General features: G+C 34.8%; 1 protein-coding gene across 2 annotated transcripts in view; it reads right to left on the bottom strand.

Moving 5' to 3' along the window:
* LOC112044537 (fibroblast growth factor receptor homolog 1) overlaps positions 1-21206 on the bottom strand; it is a 103567-nt gene that overhangs the window by 43759 nt on the left and 38602 nt on the right. For both annotated transcript variants that reach the window (XM_024080418.2, XM_024080419.2), the window contains exon 2: positions 20758-20897. In XM_024080418.2, the coding sequence (XP_023936186.2) occupies positions 20758-20857 (100 nt within the window). In that variant the 5' untranslated portion in view covers positions 20858-20897. The remainder of the gene's footprint in view (positions 1-20757; positions 20898-21206) is intronic.

The following is a 21206-nucleotide window of genomic DNA, read 5'->3' as shown; positions in this document are numbered from 1 at the left end:
TTCCAAACCAAGCGATAGTTTTATATTTTCTCTTATCAACAAATGGAAACAATTTATTTTTTACTAAATTTTATGTAGAGAAACTTATGTCATTTTTAGTTAGTTAAAGGACTTCTTTAATGCCAGAAACGTTTGACATACAAAAGAAGAAAATGAACGTTTTGTTTATATTTTTGTTACACCATAATGACTTAAGTCGTTAACCAAAATAATGTGACATCTGAAAATGATGCGTTCGTATGTAAAAAGTTATTTTCTATGTTTAAATATAATTTCAAATAAAAAAAGGAATATCGGAAGAAAAAACCCATTGACCCGACCTGGTATTTGAACCCAGAGCCTTAAATAATCCAAGACTACATAGGCTAACCATTGAACCAGCAAGGCTCTATGAAGCTCTAAGTTTTAAGGCTATTTAATTAAATCCGATATTGTAAGCAAAAAAGACATCTCTTATCTTCTCAATCGCATGGTACTATAACTCACTAGGGCACTGTAAAGCTTAATTGAAAATCCACGTCATGTAGATTAAAGATACCGGTATTGTTAAAATTGAGATTATCTAGATAATGCTAAGTTAATGCGCTTACCGGTTAAATATTTACTACTTTCACCAAGACAAATACTTAAAGATAAACTCATATAAGTCGCTGATACTTGCTTGATACTGATCGGAATCTATGTATCAGCTTTAAATCTTTAGTTATGAATGAATTTATAGTGAAGAACGTAATATATTTCAATATCGATATTAAGACATTACATTACATTACACTCAGCGATCGAATCAGAAATGGTGAGATCCGCAGACGAATCAAAGTCACTGACATGACTTTGACTGACGCTCAGCGAGTCGTGAAGCTGAAGCGGCAATGGGCAGCCCCATAGTTCGAAGAGCCGATGGAATGGACGTTGGGGGTCCCAAGGTGCTGGAATGGCGACCCCGCACCGGAAAGCGCAGTGTTGGTCGACCCAACACTAGGTGGACCGAAGACATCACGCGGGTTGCAGGGAGCCGCTGGATGCTCGCGGCTCGAGACCGTTTTGTTTGGAAGTCCATGCAAGAGGCCTATGTCCAACAGTGGACGTCCATCGGCTGATAATGATGACGATGATGGTTAATACATTAATTTTATAGAACGAGAACCTGTGATAGTTAGACGTTCCTCATTTTATAAAGGCTAAAATCGTTGTCGTCATAGTGGTCTTAGTCGTCATTGTAGTCGTAGTCGCCGTTTTCGTCATTGTAGTAATCGTCATCGTCATAGTCGTCGTCATCGTCGTCGGCATCATCATCATCATCATCATCATCATCATCATCATCATCATCATCATCATCATCATGATCATCATCATTATCTACCAACTGACCACTCCCTGCAATCCGCCAAGGACCATATGCTATTCGAACTACATCCCCGTCTATGCCACTTCAGCATCGCTACTCGTTGAGCTATGTGACTGATTCTTCTGCGGATATCCTCATTTCTAATTCGATCACGTATAGATACTCCGAGCAAACTCGTATCTTGACAACGTCTGGTCGTAGCAGTACAATGACTTAAAATTCCTCAGTGCCAGAAGACGAAAATCTTCAAACACTGCGTGCTACCAGTGATTGACGTAATTGAGACTTGGTCGCGAAATCAGGCCTGGGCGTACGTATTTTTGATACATGTTCCTCGGCTTAACAATATGAGTGTCCCCAGTTACATAACTTTTAATCAACGTTTTAAAAACACTATTTAAGATTAAAAATTTCAACGGTCTTTACGTTCTACTAGACAATAAACTTTCCAAAGATCCTACCATCTTTAAATTTACACGTCATAGCACATCGTAATGGCGCCTAAATTTGAAATTCGAATGCTTGTAATCCTGGCACCTGTCCTGCGCACAACAAACATTCGAACATGCGTAAACAAATCCTCTCGCATTGTTCGTCGTGACGTAAATGGACCCAATTCGGCGTTGGTCCCGCAAATGATGACTTATCGATACATTGTGATAAATATAGTCCAAAGATTTCCTCAATAACTTGACGAATTAAAACTAATTATTTCATAATTCAGAAAACCTTAACTTTTTAAAAGATCCTACCAACTTGAAATCAACACGTCACATCGTAATGGCGTCTACATTTGAATTTCGAATGCTATTAATCCTGGCGCCTGTTCTGCGTCCAACAAACAATCGATCTTGCGTAAACAAATCCTCACGCATTGTTGGTCGTGACGCAAACTGACCCAACTCGGCGTTGGTTGATTGGTTCCCGCGAACGATGACTTATCGAAACATTGCGATGTCCAAAGGTTTCCTCAATAACTACTGACGAAGAATCACGCTGATTTCAGTAATGTTCATTCGGTGACCTGACTCCTATCTTACAAATGAGCGAACAGTTTAACGTGCGAAGTTAAAACAATCTTTAATCTAAATTTTCTATTTTTTTTTGCAAAATTTTCTTCCATTCTGTAATAAATTTTCCACAAAGTATCAGTAAAGTACAATAAAGAACAAGCGGACTTCATCCGCCCTTACACCTCCTTAATCTAGCCCTGATGCTACTACTCCCTCCCTGCTAAATTCCATCGTTGTAAAACCAACGGTATTCGATATTTCAGCCATTTCAGTTTGTTTATCAACCTCATTATCGAATGGACGTTCACAACAGGACAAGGCTTCTCTCAAGACTTTCTAACACCACGTGGGCTCAATGCCACCGATGTCAATTTCATGCCATTCAACCAACGTTTTGTTTATGAAAGAACAATTCTTTATATCATGACCCAGGACTAGAACTCATGGACCTGCTAACTACAAACCAACAAAGCTATACAAATGATGTATTGAATATAAAGTACTATTATCATTTTATTAATCTTCGGTTACAGTTAGTCGAACGCAATGGTAGCCCGGTTTGGTGCAGCTGATATACGTGATGTGATAGTACATTCTACGTAAGGATATTGGTTATGACAACGTGTTACTTTGACCTATATAATAATTACTAGCTGACGCCGCGCGGTTTCACCCGTGTGGTTCCCGTTCCCGTAGGAATATGGGGATAATATATAGTCTCTATCCTTCCTCGATAAATGGGCTATCTAACACTAAAATAATTTTTCAAATTGGAAGAGTAGTTCCTGAGATTAGCGCGTTCGACCAAACAAACAAACTCTTCAGCTTCATATACTTTGTCAGCCTATGCTTCTACTATGGAACTTGGAAGATAGCAGGCATCCAGAGTTTAGTTCTTCAATCATCCAAGTATAAAGTCACTATCATCATCATTGACAACCCATGTTCGGCTCACATGCCGAGGAGTCTCAGGTAATTAAAAAAAAAACAAAAAAAATAACATTTTTTCTTTCCGTTTGTTTTCTTTTTCCTTTTACATATTTTCGTTTTTCTTCTTTTAACAGTACACGAGTCAAAATTCATTTATTTTAATTATGCTTTAACAAAAAAAAAAAAATTTTTCTTTCCGTTTCCGTTTACATAATTATTTCTTTTGACAGTACACGCTGCATTCAAAGACAAATTTCACTTATTTCCATTGGGCTTACTTTACAAGCACTTTTGAAACTTAAGGTAATGGAGATAGGTGATAATTAAAGTGTAAAACTTAAAATTCAAGTTTCAGCCCACACTATAGTATTCGCCTCCAGCATTCTTTTGTTTTAACCACGTGTAAAGTGCGATAGCTAATGGCGAGATTAGGTATTTCCACCACCTCCCGCGCGAATCGAGCACTCGCCGCCTGACTCATAGAGCATCTTAAGTAGAGCAAGTGTTCATCATATTTGACTTTCGTTTGTTTTTCTATGCTTTAACAAGAGCAGACGGATGTGGGGAAGACGTTTACAATAAGATATGATTAGGTTAGCTCATGATAGCCCAGTGGATATGACCTCTGCCTCCGATTCTGGTGTGGTTTCGAATCCGGTCCATACACCTCACAACTTTTCAGTTGCGTGCATTTTAAGAAGTTAAATATCACGTGTCTCAAACGGTGAAGGAAAAACATCGTGAGGAAACCTGCATACCAGAGAATATTCTTAATTCTCTGCGTGTGTAAAGTCTGCCAATCCGCATTGGACCAGCGTGGTGGACTATTGGCCTAGCCCCTCTCATTCTGACAGGAGACTCGAGCTTAGCAGTGAGCCGAATATGGGTTGATAACGATGACGATGATTAGTAAATTACGATGTTTGAATACAAAAATGTACCGCAAAGTAACGGCTATTTGTATTAAATAATAAATTAATGATTGAATAAATGTATATTTATTTGTAATGCTGTTAACTACTGAACAAGTAGTTTTAGCTAATGATGCGTTCAAATATTACTTAAAACAAATAAATAATATCAGGTAGTGCAGGTAGACCAGCTAAACGACACCTATTACACTATTTGCACTACACTTCACATAACTTAGCACTTAGCTTATTGGTTGACTATTGGTTTTTGTGACGCCTTGTAACCATGTTAGCTTATTGCCCAAAGCAAAGAGCTTGACCAAAGCTAGAATGATGAGTGTGTGGGGTTAAGTTAGATTTTTACATATTTTAACCCCAAAGGTTTTGACGACCTCCGTGGCGCAGTGGTATGCGCGGTGGATTAACAAGACGGAGGTCCTGGATTCGATCCCCGGCTGGGCCGATTAAGAAAACCTCAATCGGCCCAGCCTCCCAGCCAGCTTTCGGCCGTGGCTAGTTACCACCCTACCGGCAAAAGACGTACCGCCAAGCGATTTAGTAGTCAAGGACTAACTTGTAAAGAATAAAAAAAACATGACTTTAGTAGACATTTACGACTCGCAAAGTCAAAGAACGTTTTTCAAGCAATAAGAGGAATTTAATGCCTATATAAATATTTTCACACCATCGTTATGATTCATATATGACCTTGCACCGAGATGAGACGCGCCTCTCAGACCAGACTGTACTTAGTCATCGATGTCATGTCGCACTCAAATAGATCGCGCATGGAATCACCCCTGATTGACTCATTTTAATTAATAACATATAAGGGCAATGAACTTTAAGTGATTTTTTTATTTATTTTAGATTATTTTTATATAGTATAGCCAAAAGCTATGGTCTAGTCTTGAAGCGCGCTTGATCAGGAAGGAAGGAATGCCCTTCCGACGTTTGTGTTTCTTGACACTAATTTGCATACTTTCAAAGCAAAAGTGAATAGGCATCTTCTAGGTAAGCGCGCTCCAACTTAGACCATAGCGCAAGCTTATTATATGCTATTGTCCTTGTCAACATAAGGAAGGTCATTAATATAAATGAGAAAAAGAAATGGTCCTAGCAAAGATCCTTGAGGAACCCCCATTTTTACAACAGACCCGTTAAAACATGCATAAAAATTAAAAATGCATAGGTATAGTATAGTATAGTACGGTATATCTTTCAGTATGCTCCTGAATAAGCATGCTTAAAGCAAACATTCCAATTACAAATGCTAATTTGTATTTAACGCTCTCTGTATATAGTATCGTGTTAGACAGGAAGAGATAAAGGTTAGGAAAATACATAATAGCAATGCTGATCGACTAGCATACTCAATAAGCAAACCTCAAACCTGTTAAGACGCGCTAAAAGCACGCTCCCTTCTTCCCGCGCAGCAAGTAGCATGCTCATAATTCGCACGACTGTTGATTCTTGAGCAAGCTCGAAATAAGCATGCTCATTATTAGCAATGTTGCGATACACATGCTAAAAAGTAGCAACTGCTCAATAGTGGCATGTTTTCGTGCTTGAAATGAGCGTATGTAACAGTAGCTTAAAATTCGATTATCGAAACCCGCAAATCGTTTGACATTGACCTCTGTCTGTGTTTCTAGTCAAATGATCGTAATACCTAAACTGATTGTAGACAAAGTGCTCTCAGACGACCTCCAAATACAGTTACCTAATGCAGACGACTAAAAAACCAGACGCGGAAAGCGTTTTAGTGTTATTACTGAGATAATTCGCGATAGTCATGGTGCATATTGACCAAATCTGCAGTATGACCGTAGCATTTTCACTGCATTCAAATTGAAAATCTATCAGTAACAGTTTAAAACTCATTTTAAATTATAGATTTTGTAAAGTTCGTCTGTTTTGGGTTATATTATTTAGAGCAAAGAGGATCTGTTTTTACTATAGATGAATTAATTATTATTGACTGACTAATCTATACGGATCTAGATTAATTTTTTTGCCATTACGATAGATTATAGTCTGGATTTCCAAATAGGTTTCGTTTTTTTATACCAGTGAAATGGTTGGGGAATAGAAATGATTATTAAAATATAAAATACGACCAACTCAAAATGTAATAATAGCTATTTCACAATCATCATTGTCTTGCCTTCCTCCTTAAAAAAGAGAAGGAATACGTAACTAAGACCCACCACGCTTATTAGTTGTGGGTTGACGGGCTAAGGATAATATTTTTTTTAATCTGGAACGATCATTATCCGATGTTAATTAAAATTACCTTGGCCTGATAGCTTACTGTGGACTTAACTCTGGACTGAGAATTTTAACTAAGAATTTCTTGAAAGGAAGATAAATTCAATATCTTGTTACTGTTTTACTTCTACCCGTCTGAGGACTTGAACCCCTGATCCGCGAGCCATTTTCTATAGGCTTCTAATAAGAATTTTCAAGAAGAAAGATCTACATTTCACAGCTCAACCTAGAACACAAACCCATAACCTCTAGCTCCAAAGGCTAACCTCTGGACCAAGGAGGTAGTCATAATAGATGCTATGTATAGAATTTTAACCATATTCTATTTCTGTCCCACCCCTGCGCATTCACCTATTTACGTCACGTTCAAGGGCAGCTATGGGGTACAACGGAACCTATGTTTACTTTGTATCGCCTCACGCGCGAACTTTTACAACTTACTCAAATAGATGCCTCATTGGTTCTGTGGTTAGTCCCTCATTTATCTATCATGGATATCAATCATGAAGTCCTGATCATCAGGTCTTGGATACGAGTCCTTTACCTAAAGAACAAAAAAAACCCTAGCTGAGTTTAGTGTGGACTCTTTTAGGAGCGTTTAAATACGTCCCTCGTAACTTTAATTTTAAGTTTTAGTTTCATTATCTTACTCTCAATCGCTTTATATTCTGTAATTATATTAAAACCAGACGTTTTAAAAGTGCTTAAGTAATAAGCCTGCTTGAAATAAATTACTTTTGACATAGACATTTTATATTTTTCCATTTTGAATTTTCTAGCAGCCTAGATTTAGTATTTATATTTATTTAGCCTATATTAGTTTAGTATTATACAACAATACTCTATTTGTGTGATGATTGTTACAGTGACTATCTATAAGTTTGCGTTTACTTCGAGTAAAAGACGCTTGAACTTATTGTGAGTATCTAAGTATATGTTTATTAACTAAGATAGAAGCTAAACTGTTCTATTTATAGTAAGCAGTAAAACGTTTAACTGACTTAAGGTGTGGTCCTACAGAAGACTCTTGTATGGTTTAATATACTTTTCCCTATTTATTCCTTGTTTTCATATAACTAATTTATTCTTATTTTACCTTAAAAGGACCTTAATTCTGAAGCTTTGAAGAATTGAAAGAGAATTACCGTCCCACATGGCAACATGCCTACTCGTAGGTAACAAACTCAATGTCTTCTTAGTAAAGTGAGCTACCACGTAAAGTGATACTGTTTGTAATAAAAACATTAGCCCCGGATACTATTCCCGGGATCCGATTGTTACATTAAAACAGTATTTTGTGACATTTGTTACTTAAAATCTCAATTTCGTATATGTCAACAAGCATACGTATAAGATAGTGAATTAGCCTGCAGCCTATTTACGGATTCTCTGCCGTGAATTGGAAAATGACGATTGTTTTAAAAACAATGGATTGTGAATTGCCTTAATGCTTTCAATGCTAGGCACCTCATCGTTCGTGACTATACAGACTTACAAACAATAGTCGCCATGAGAGCTTACTTCTCTCCTTTAGTCTTCTAAGTTCTACCCCTCGAGATTGACTCTGGCAGAGCTACTGCGCTCACCTAAACCTTTACAAACATCCATTTTCTCACACTCCGACCATCTCTATCTCTTCTTTGATCTTCATCTTCTCTTGTGTCTTTTCACTTGCAAATTTTCAATACCTGTCTATTCTATACTAATAGTCAATAGTCAATATTTATTTATTTCAATTAGGCCTAGTTTACAAGCAGTTTTGAAACGTCTGGTAATGATATTATTAGATAATGGCGATAATAATTAGTCGAAAACATAAAATTAAAGTTACGAGGGTTCCATACGTGCCTTGGTCCGAGAAGAGCCCACAACAAACTCAGCCAGGCTTTTCCCTATAATATAAATATTATAAAGAGGTCCAAGTTTGTGGTATTGTATGGGGTAATCTCGGGATCTAATGGACCAATCTTTAATATTCTTTTGCCACTAGAAAGCCACGTTATTTGTGAGGCTATATTTAATCCCCGTATTCTAACGGAAACGAGAACTACGCGGGCGTCGGTTATTTTAGAATAATCAGAAAAATGGCATACCGTCACCATTTCGCCAGTACGAAGGCACTGTTACATTACATATTAAACTGTAGCTACAGTATGGTTATACAGTAGGTACAGCTTTTCCTTTGAAAGAGAAACCTACGCATCAATCATTCAGTACGTTTTAGGGTTCCTACATAAAATGGCTACTTTGATCTTCAGACGGGCCAAGAAGAAAACTTTGTTCGGAGTATAATTTGTGTGGTCAATATAATGATGTACTAATAAGTTCATTACTTTGCAGAAATAATTTATTTATATTTTATTTACTTTATTAATGATTAATTTTACTTACATAAAAGTTAATTAATTTAAACTTTAGGATAAATTGTATTTACGTCGTAGAAATCCCTTTTGTTTTTAGAAAAAGTTTTAATATTGTGTTATCTTTATATACTTTATATTATTTATTTGTTATTTTATTTAAATCGCGGAGCTACGGAACCACGCAACTGTATTAAAATTCACGCTTGACCAGTTCGTTTTTAATTCACCGCGAGTAAAATCCCTTTCGCTTCATCCATATTAAACATCCGTTTCTTGAATTCACAACCACTGCGCAGGATTCCCGATCGGGCACATGTGTTCGTGAGAAAATCGTAATAACATACACACATGCATCCCTTTGTGAAACGCCGACACCTCGCAAAAAGGCGATGCGTGTAAACAAACGGTAACCTATCTTTTTGCATCCTTGTTTATCGGTATCCACTTTTTGAGACAAAAAATGTTTTTAGATAAAGAAGATAAGTGTCATTAAGTGTTAACTTTCTCACCATTTTAATAATTGGCACAAAAAATTAAGCAAAACTTCAAAGTCGAAAACAAAAATGTAACATAAGCATTATGCAATGTAAAACTTACTATTTTATAACCATTGAACAATGTTTTTAGTGTAATGTTATTGAGCCAGAATAAGCTTTTCTTTATTTTTATAAATTGTTAAAAAAACATTGAGAAACATAAATATAAAATTATTATTCCAGGATTATGGATTTTAAGAAGTAGGCTTAGGAAATGGCAAAAAACATTTCAAATATTTGTTATAAGAGACCATAAACCTAATAAGCGAATAAATTAGAGAATTATAAAAAGAATTATTATACTAATGTTGTAATAATAAGAACCTCAAACTTGTAAGCGAATTATTTTAATTAAAAAACACCAATAAAAAGAGACATCATTAAAACCCTCGGATATTAAATAACGAATCAGTCATTGTCAAGTAATTGGGTTGATACACCACAAAAATACTTCAAAACAAAATCAAGACTCACTTAATAAATCCAAGTACACCCAAAGACCTAATAAGACAAATTGCCCAGAGTGACGTCCCCTGCAAAAATTTTGCAAAACGAACAAAGTAGTCACGACATCTGGCCACCTGACCAAAAATACACCAAAGATATGGTGGAATATGATTCCTAGAATAGCATCAGACTGTAAAATGAATGCAGAGACACCATGTGCCTTCAAAAACCTGCACAGATACGCACAGATACACACACATGCAGCCAACAAACACAGATAGTGCAATTTTGAGCTTTATTGTATTGGAAATAAAGGCATTCGTTTTGCCGATTCAGATATTTTTACACCAGAACCTCGTAAATACTGACAAGTGAAATAATTTGTCATTTGCTTTTGGTGGCGTTGACGTTGCGTTTCGCCCTGTTGCTAATGGTCTTTAGGAAACCATGTTTTGTGGCAAAATGGAAAAAAGGAACGATTTCTAAATAATTTTGATGGTTGACTTGATGAATTCGCTGAAAGCATTTAAGTGTTTAACTGTCAATGTTTAACGTTACGGTGACAATCAAAATTAAAAAATAAAATGTAATTTTGTAGTTCACTTTGGGCTTGGCTACCGTATCCATGAGGGGCGACCGGCGGCTCAAGATCTTAATGTGTGGAAGCTCCTACAAAACGCCAATGTCCTGCAGTGGACTTCCATCGGCTGATATGATGATAAGGTAATTTTGTATGCCATCACATAAATGTATTACCATAACAGTAATGGCTAGGGGTTTGGCTGCCGTATCTATGAAGGGCGACCCCGCACTAGAAAGACCCCAAGCAGTTGGATCAAGTGAGTCGCAGGGATTTGCTAGATGCAGGTGGCTCAGGATTGTGATGTTTGGAAGTATCTACAAAAGGCCCATGTCCTGCTGTAGACGTCAATCAGTTGATATTACGATGATGATGATTATCATAATCATCATCATCGTAATATGATAATGATGATGATGATGATGATGATGATGATGATGATGATGAATAGAAAGGCAATAAGGTTGATACCATAAATGCAACCAGATGTGTTGAATTTCAGTGATAAATGAAATAAGGTAGGTTGCTTCAATAAGGAATCTAACTCATTATACCGATATTACTACACGATTATTCCTATTAGACCAGTACTGTAGCGTAGCTATTCAATAGCAGTCTGTCCATCACAGTTTAACAAAAAAGGGCACAATACAAGCAAGCATTTAATTGAATAAAAACGTCTCCCCGTAATGGACTGAGAGTTTGTGATCGCCAGACATACTTCATTTTAGGAAGACTTTAAATTTGTCCACAAATTTAAAGTCGTTTAGAGAGCTATTGAGAGGGCTATATTAGGAGTCTCTCTGAAGGATAAGTACAATTCGGAACTAATCCGTAGGAGAACGAAAATAATCGATGTAGCCCAAAGGATTAGCAAACTGAAGTGGCAATGGACGGGCCATATCTGTCGTAGAACATGTCATGGCCGCTGGGGCAGAGGCGTTCTGGAGCGAAGACCACGCACCAGCAAGGGCAGTGTAGGACGCCCTCCAGCTAGATGGTCCGACGACATCAAGAAGATAGTGGGAAGTGGCTGAATGAGGAAGGCGGAGGATCGTGTGTGCGCTCTCGGAAAGCTCCTATGTCCAGCTGTTGCTCTGCGGTTCCCTACTGACCGGCAGATACGAAAAAAAAAAAAAAAATAAATAAAAATGAAAAAAAAAAAAAAAAAAAAAATGTCCACCTGTGGACGAATACAGCCTGTTGATAAAGTGTGTATTTAGCATAGTGACAATATCATAAACACCACAGTATAAGAAAGTTTGTTCATATATTTCAGTTATTTTAATTTTAACACAAAACTACTGATTTTTGTGATAATTTAATGAGATTTTTTTAAGTCGCTTAAAAATCATGGGCTGACAAACTTTCAACATTCCTAAAATGAAGCAAGTCTGCCCATTACAAGCCCTCGGTGTATAAAGTAAACCACCGTGCAACTATATGATACGTATGGAAATACTAGTTTCCCTGCGATCTCAAATATAGATCGACGTGGCAATGAACTGTGGTATCATACTGGCAAATATTTAGAGAAGGCAGCTGCGTGGACGACTGTTTAGTTGTACATCAATGACACTCGACACTATGAAAGACAATTAATTAACTTTACTGCACACTGACGGAATACACACAGCATGCAAAAAGCAGTAATGGCAAAAATGGATAGGACCAATATCAGAAATCTTTATAACGAATATTTATACTGTTTAGACTTGTACACATAATTTATATTCTGAGATATGAATTTAAGATTATACAATGATTTATTTATTTAGTTATCGTCCGCGAAACCGGAGCATCCTCAGGAGATGTTGACTCTACAACGTGCAATTGCAAAGGTCTTTTCGGGGTGAAACGTACGTAGAGAGTATTTTGTTGGACCTGGGTGACATTGTCGCATGGGTTCGCCGACTTTTCGTGGATGATAGCAAAATAAATAAATCATTATATAATCATGATTAACTTCCGCAAAGTAACGCCTGCTTCTATCCAATATTTGAATTTAAGATGTTATTTAATGCAGTCTTTTACTGTGAATTGACAATGCTTCGCAATTGAACATGGTAGAGTTAACATCTCTTGAGGATGCTCCGGTTTTGAAGACAAACGTACGTAGAGGTCTATTGTACTAGGTCATAGTGTTTCTTGAATTAGTCGGTTTTATGCAGAGATTATAAAAATTGCAAATTTAATATCTACCAATAGGTAAATTTAATTAAATAAACGCAAGTAGTTATGATAGACATAACATGTTGGTCTAAAATAAAACAAAGTAGAACTTGTAAAATGGAACGTATAGAATGTTTTGATAGACACACATAATTTCAAGATCAAGTTCGTTTTATTATACTACAAAATCGTAGAATATTTTATTCAAATTCCATACTAAGATCATTTTAATACTAACATTTCTAGAGAGTTCAGTATTAAGATCACTAAGGCCATTTACAGATCTCAAGGCACTGCCACTTAAAACAGTGTTTATCATTTTTAGCTTATCTTAAACAATTATTGGCAAAAGTCACGCGTATTGCCAATAACAATCCAGTCACTAAAATTATTTATCAAGACCTTAGACTACATGACAGGCCAGTTATCCACAAGTCACGCAAAGCGAAGAATTTATAATTCCTTTACGCGTACTGTGCTGAAGTTAAGCTAGTATAAATACTACAATATAATGTTCATCTAAAGTAATTACAACAGCGTTCATGATTTCAGCTTATCCTAAACAATTATTGGCCAAAGTTCTTGGTTTTACCAAATGATGATCCCATCATTATTGGCAAAACGCAGGTAGCATGTAGTCTACATGGCAAATTAGTTATCTACAAGTCACGTCGTGAGAAGAATTATTTTTTGCTATTTATAGTAAATGCAGTAGCACCAAAAGTATTTTGAAAATCCGGCGATTTCGCCAACAACAATCCAATCACTTAAATTATTTGTCAAGACCCTAGACTACATGACATGTAAGTTATCCACAAGTCACGAAAAGAGAGGAATTATAATTTGCTTACTTGTTGATGCTGATATATCTATACAAACTACAGTATAACATGATGACAGCTGAAGTAATAACTTTGCTGATTTGTATAATGCGACGAGCTATTCGTAAGTTAATGAAAATCTAAACGGATATTATGTAAGGAATGCGCGTTATTCATGTGGTGGATGATGTGTTGACAGCTGCTTGTAGCAGCTGCTATGAAATAAGAAGAATAGTTGTGCAAAATACTGCAAGTAAAACGATAATAGACGTATAGACCAAAACATAATATGAGGATTGTAACGCCTTATTACTTGTGATTATTGCTAATTTCCAACCAAATAGCTACTCAGGACTGTGTAAACAAATCTAAACAATTTTGTTGATTTGATGCTTTGTGTTTTTCAGTCTGCTACTTTAACGACTTTAAAAAATAATTTAATTATGCTTTATATTCTTTTATTTTTGCTTCGCTTAAACTACATATTATCACACCTATATAATATAAAAATGTACTTGCGAAGCATACAAAACAAACTTTTGTATCCAATGATAGCCAAAAACACTTTATAGAACTTACTGATTTTATTACTAAAGGAAATACACCAAAAAGAACGAAAAATGCAATTACCAAAATTCAATTAGTGCTAGTTTGTTTAATAAAAGAAAACTAATTATATTTGTTACTATTAGGACCCTCGTAACCTTGTTAGAATATCAAGCTCTATATTCGTTCAATCATAAACATGATACAATTCAGTGATAGAACACAACGTTAGTATAAGTAACATATTTATGTTCGAAATCTCCATGTCCATTTTGAACTGTACCATACCACGAAACTTACGTGCGCTATATTTCACTTCATTAACGATATATAAATCAATATTTATGATTTACACGTATCATTTATATCTATCAAGCATTCCACAAGTTGTGGTCAGTATTTTATGGGGACATTTATTTTCACATCAGGGTGGTTCCAATGGCAAATCCATTACAACAGGCCATAACTTTCACAAACAAGCCGTATTGACTAATCGTGCATTTAATCCTAGCTTACGCGTGGGTCCAGCTATAACAGCTTTTATAGAAGTTTCACCTATATTTGACAAAACACAAGGTTCAAATTCCCTTGATTGATTAAATATTGTTTAGTTTGATGAGAAAATGATAATGATTTATGAAGAATACAAACGCATTTGAAAAGCCAAGCACATCTTGATAAATTGACTTATTAAACATGAGCATTGTGAGTACAGAATATTGCATATTTTTGGCGCGAAATGTATCATACGCGAGGATAATTCTGGATTTGATGGCACTTATATTTTTACTTATTTCCTCGACACAGCTGTCTGCTCTTCATCTAAATTTCATATTTAATGGACCTGTTCAGGAGGTGATAATGTTATTTTATTGCAAAGTCAGCAGTGAGATGCCTATTTAAAATGACATCGTTGCAGAGTAGTAAATTATATTTGTAAATATATGAAGAAACATTTACATGAGCATAAGATTTTTCTTCGTCGTCTTATAGTAAATAGGAAAGATGCTCTTCACAAAAGTTGTTTATTGTTTAATTTTTGTCCTCTATTGAATCTGTTCCAATATTAAACATTTCAAAAAGAAAGCCTGGTAAGAAGAGACTCTTTCTGTATTTACTTTTGTGAAAAATCTATACTCTATAATTCTTTAGTATTCAGGGTTGTCTCTTTCAAATATTTACTGTGACACCCTAAAAAAAGTAATCAAAACGATAAAAGGTCAAATAAAATGTATAGCAAGGGTGTATTTGTATGCGGTTAGAGTATCGGTTACGAAACGGTGGCCACTCCTAAGCCAGTCTATTTTCTTACAGTTGTAAACTTTTTATTGTATATCTCTCCGATGGAGCACAGCGAAAAACTATTTATTTTCTTTCAAACGATAAAATGTTTACGACGTTTTAAGCGTCATCTCCCTAACTATATAGTTTGGATGCTGAATTTGTTTTCATTGGACTTAGTGGATTTTTATAGATGTCAAACGCATAATGCCCTGTTAATCCTATTTAATGGCTTGTTTCGTGGAAAACAATTGACTGCGGTGGATAAATTGTCTGCCAAGGATAGGAGTCGTAAACATTTGACTTTAATTTGACGCATTTTGGTAACAATGTGCTGTATTTCAGCAAATTTTATTTCTTATAATATAATTGGGTCCATGAATTATTACTTCTTGAAATCTTAAAGTAATTTATATACCTACTTACGAGTTCTACGTATCATTGGTATAAATAAGTGTTATTATGAATTCTGTGAGAGAATACATAATGCACAATTGCAAATAAGCTTTAATTACTGTAAGAGTTGAACAAAATAATTTACTAACTCAATTCAGTGTTTATCTTTTTACTTTATTGCAGAAAATAAGTCTGTTCTTTTATTACAAGTTTTTATCTAACTTGCCCTGTAACTATGTGTGTGTTATATCTTAGAAGCTAAATTAGTATCACTATCTGGTGTTCGATTAAACTCAAAGCTGACATACCTACTAGCGTATACATAAAAACTGAGATTTCGTTAAAAAACGTTTCTTCGCGTTTACAAACTAACACGATGTCTGCCAACTAACAACAGTCTGTACAAGTAACCACTACATTCAAAGCCTAACAGACACCCAAAAATAGACAAACCATACACATACGTTATAAAAGAAATAATACACCAGTGTGCAAAGGCGTGTATGAATATTAATTAGTTTATGTAGATATTTTATCTATAAGAAACATTTTTATTCACTTCGAACATTAGAAGCTAGAAAGCCATTAGGATTTGCATCCACCATTATTGAATATCAATGAAGTTCACGACGGAAGTCGGTATTCTTTACCCAAGTTCACCCTGACGGATGCATCCTATGAGAAATCGTCATATCTTGATACACGTCCCATGCATGCAATATTCCACATACTGGGAAACTCGTGATTTAGCTTCGTGACCGTCCACGTCCTTATACAGCCTTGGAAGATGATATTTGTATTCCAATATTGTTGCGATCACAATAGCTGGATTAACATTAGTTTTAATGTTTAATAAATATACTTTTAATTCTGCATTGTGTGTGTTTTGAAATTTATTGGCATTATCCTCTTTACCCGTTTTTCTTGGATCTTCGTATGCTTTACGACTGCATATTTTACTTGTTTGTGTGTTATTTCAAAAATATTTATTCTTCTTAATTTTATGGTTATAAGCGACTCCTATTAGTTTTTATGTCTCAGAGTTATATATTTTTTAATAAAATTCGTTGATATTATTGAAGACTGTATTGGTCTGTTCGCTAATTTGGTCTATGTAAACATTAACCATCAAATCAATTGAGGATATTCATCTATCTACTGTATGATATCCTCAACGGGTTGTCAGTGGGCACCGGATGACATTTGTTACATTTTTATATGTATGTTAATAACATACGTAAAAGTTAGTAAATTAGTTGATGTTGATCTGTTCTTTCCTAATCAAAACCACTCACCAGTAGAATCACAATTAGATGAGTAAAATGTGTTGAGGACTAATAGACAAACCTTTATAATTGCATTATATTTTAGATATTTCATCATAATTACATTATAGGACTTTTTTATAACTTTGTTTTGTTTTGCATATCTAATCGTAGTATATCATTTTATGTACATTCAAAGATACGAGATAAGATATCTCGATTGCATGAACTTGGTCGCAAAAACTTTCATTTTCGTCGTAAATCTTTCTTATCGACATTTTTATGTCTATTTGTTTAGGACCAAAATTATTGGGGCAAACAGACAAACACAGTTGTAGCAAAATGTCATCCGTGTAAATATTTGCCGACTTTAGATAAAGAGAGTGTTTGTGGTGCCATCGTAAAAGCGCGATAGTCTCGGTCATAAAATCGAAAATAAATTTTATCGGCATAGACTAAGCATTTGAATCTGTTTCACATATAGAGTGGTAGACTTATTTTTATTGAGCATAGATTTGAATGTATATTTTATTACAAGCAATAAAACAAACAATTTCTACTGATGGATTTGAAAAATGGACCTAAACTTTTTCATTAGAAAATCCAACTAATTTTCTAAGTAAAAAAAAAATATTATGCTTCCAAACCAAATCTCCTCTCCTATAGAGACAGACTGATGAATTGATGATGGTTTTACAAAATAGAATCCAAAATGTTTAAATAAATATATAAAATAAAATATTTGGCTTGAAAATATAATATAAATATAATATAACTATGATTCAGTATTTAGTTTACAACATAGCTTATGAACTAAATACTGATATCTACAATAAAACGGTGTAGTAAAATATCGTTGACTATATATATTATATACCAATAATACACGTATCTAATTTGAATGTAGGTATAACACAGTTCGGTAAAAGTGTAAAAAACGAAATGTCTCATGAAAGTAATTTAGCATAACCGGAGCCGATTGGTCTACATCAAATGAATTGTTGAATAAAACATCCTAACCATTTAACCAATCACTGAAGATCCCCACCCTCTGCACGCTATTCAGGAATAATCAACGTGTGGACAAAGAAAGCAAAGCGCATGGTAGACTGGTCATTACAATAATTGTCTATGCATCCGGTGGCTTAATGAGTACCAAATGAGAGGGTTGTCGCATTTGGGAAGCAATCGATTTGTGCCCGTGAAATAATAACGGGTTCCGCTTTGATTATGCCCTTCAATTTGAGTCCGTATGCCTTCAATTTACTGCCCTTGCTTGCATGCTTTACAACAAAGAAAATGTCATCTAAAACTAATTGAGCCTCAACACCATCAAGTTGTTGATCATACCTGCCTAAATAATTGTGATATATTTAAAACGGGCTTTTTATAAGTGTGTTACCGCATTAGGCACTTTTTGGTAAGGGATAATATTATGGGTTCGTGTCACTGACATGAATAAAGCAGTTTAGATGTATTTGAAAAATACTAAAAGTTAAGTTTTCAATTCTATCGGTAGTCTCTTTAATACTGCCAATTTTTTTAAAGATCATATTGTATTTAAGGCAAAAAACATGAGCCAGTGACAGTAGATGCAGAAATAGGCGTAAACTGCTAGTATAGAAATACCTAGGTGTAAAACTTTTTCCTGGAAAGGTGACGCACCTGAAATGCAAACAAGACCACCTACAAGATGAACCGACGACGCGACATCGATCGGGTTATGTTATGAAGTCAAATGGAGTATTTGTCCTTACAAGAGGCAGCATTTGTCCAGCAGTGGAAGTCCATCGAATGATAATGATTATGGTGACACCTTCACCATTAATTGTTCTAGACATGTTTAATTTAAAATCAAAAATGTATACTGGCGTTTGAAATTAAAATTAATGATAGCTTTTTTTTTCAAACGACTGACAATAATTTAAATTCAAGCAACTCTTTACGACGGAAGTAATATAAAAATGTTTTTTTCTGTTCCGGATATAATAAATCATACTTTGCTAAAAATCAGGACCCCGTGACTTCAAAATCTAAATCCAACAATGGGCTAAAACGTACATGACATGAATTTTTATCATCCTAACAAAATGGAAATGCTAAATTCTATATTAGATATTCGTTTAACATCCCAAGCATTACATATTAACAAAAATCCTCGATATGCTGTCACGAATTTAAATTTTTGCATTGAGCTCTTGCATACAAATTATTTTTTGATTATCTTCAATCGATGTTGGAGTTTTTGATGTTAGATATCTGATTGCTACTATTCTATTCTATTCGTAAAGTTGCAAGGCTTTTTGTTCATCTAATTGGTTTTCGGTATTATAAACTTTCTAACACCCTTATAACTTTTTTCAAGATAGTAACAATCATTGTCTAAATGTACTCGTATAGTCTTTCGTTAATATTTCTACACCCAATGGTCTTTATATGAAACTTGTACCTGATATTGAAGACTTAAACTGTCTTTTTTTAAATCAAATTCTAAACTTATCTTCGCAAGTCCTTTCATCAGGAGATTTCCTGGTAGAGATTGCTTATAGCAATAAGGCTGCATGTTAGGTTAAAACTTTTCAGTTGTAATGTTTTTTTTTTCATTATTTTTGTATTTCTGTGTACAATAAAGTATTCTTCTTCTTCTTCTTAAAAAAGTTATAAAACATGATTGAAATAGCGCTCTGCTTTTTATAATTCGTATAGTGCAATAGTTTCTTTAAGGTCAGGGTTTATTTTTAAAATATCTACTCGTACCTATCTATTGTTCAAAAGGTATATAGTGAGAATTGCATTCTGTTAACAAAAGTTTTTAAAGGTTCTGCGGAGTCTTTTTACAGTAAGAGTTTCCAGTTATTTTCCTTTTGATTAATATTAATTATTATTTAGCGTATCACAATGTTTGTCATTACTATCGCAGTTTTCATGGCCACAACACACGGGTCACATTCAAAAGTTTCGTCACACGAACGGTGCATCAATATTTTTGGCCATGGAAAGGTACTGATCATTGTTATTCATTGCAAATTATGGCTCATGACATATTCATGATATCCATTAAAATTGTTTATGACATGATTGTATTTTTAATCAATAAGCAGGTACCAACGAACGCCTGAGTCTTTAGTCTCATGGTGCCTATTTTTTTTATATTACCAATTAATACGTCAGTATTTTTTTAACTTTATTTTTGACACCTTTGTACCCTACTTCTTATATTTATGTGTAATTGTATATTTCTTTTGTCGCTTTTAAAATGTTTTTCATGTCATAGCTGTAAGTATACACGTCCTGTGGCTGAACACTTTTTTCTTATTACATTTACTCATAGATTAAAGAATAATGGGCAGATAGAGCGCACAGAACATAGCAGTGATACAGCCATTCCAAATACAAATTCAAAACTAATACATTCTCGAGCCAATACGACAGTGTCATCAGTAAGTTTCAGTAGTATTCAGGGTCTTATGTTTTTAAATATTTTAAAAACTGTTCATAAAAACTTATTAGATATACAAGTATTTTTATAAGTAAGTTATTGATTATTAGTCTAATATGATATTAATTTACTTAACTGTTGTTAGTGAAATACAAATAAGAAATTATTACGCTGATGTCAAGGAACGCGTGACGTTTGTTTTTTTATGGCTTCACTGCGCGGTTGTAGAGACTCATTCTATATCATTCTCTATTCTGTGTACTAACTGTATCAGATACATAAATAAATAGCTGTAGCGTTATATTCTGTGGTTAACCCAACCTTCTGCCTACTCATTAACTTGCGCGCGCGGAATGCAAATTGTACGCCAAGAATAATTCTCCAGTTTAAATTAGTCTCAAATAATTAAACATTTGTTTATTTACTCGTTTCACTCACCCAGCACAATGTCTCTGGCCGACACGCACACTAGCGCCGCCAGCGCGAAGGTGACGGCGATTGGCATTTCGCGCCAAAACGCAATGGCCGCCGGTCTCATGTTTCAGCGTTCAACTCGTCTTATTGGGATCCATTAGTTGCTGAAACAATGGAGAGATTATGAAGAATGGAGATTCGTGAAAAATAAGTATTCCTGTAAAGTCGTTGTCGTTTAAAAAAGAGGGTAAATGGAGCTCGCTTAGACTTCCTTTCTACAATGCAGTTTTTTAGGATTCTGGACGTACGAACATACTAAACCTTTTTTATTTTCTATTTCTTTACCTATGTCATTCGTTTTTGTCTAATTTTTTGATATTTTTGTTTAAATTTCTAGTGATGATTTTGTTTATTTTTCTTTTTCATGTATGTATACCTACTTAATTATGTAACTGAATTAGTCAGTACTAAAA

This window comes from Bicyclus anynana, chromosome 22 (assembly GCF_947172395.1).
Source record: "Bicyclus anynana chromosome 22, ilBicAnyn1.1, whole genome shotgun sequence".
Taxonomy (NCBI): Eukaryota; Metazoa; Arthropoda; class Insecta; order Lepidoptera; family Nymphalidae; genus Bicyclus; species Bicyclus anynana.
This window is presented reverse-complemented; position numbering and strand designations above follow the sequence as displayed.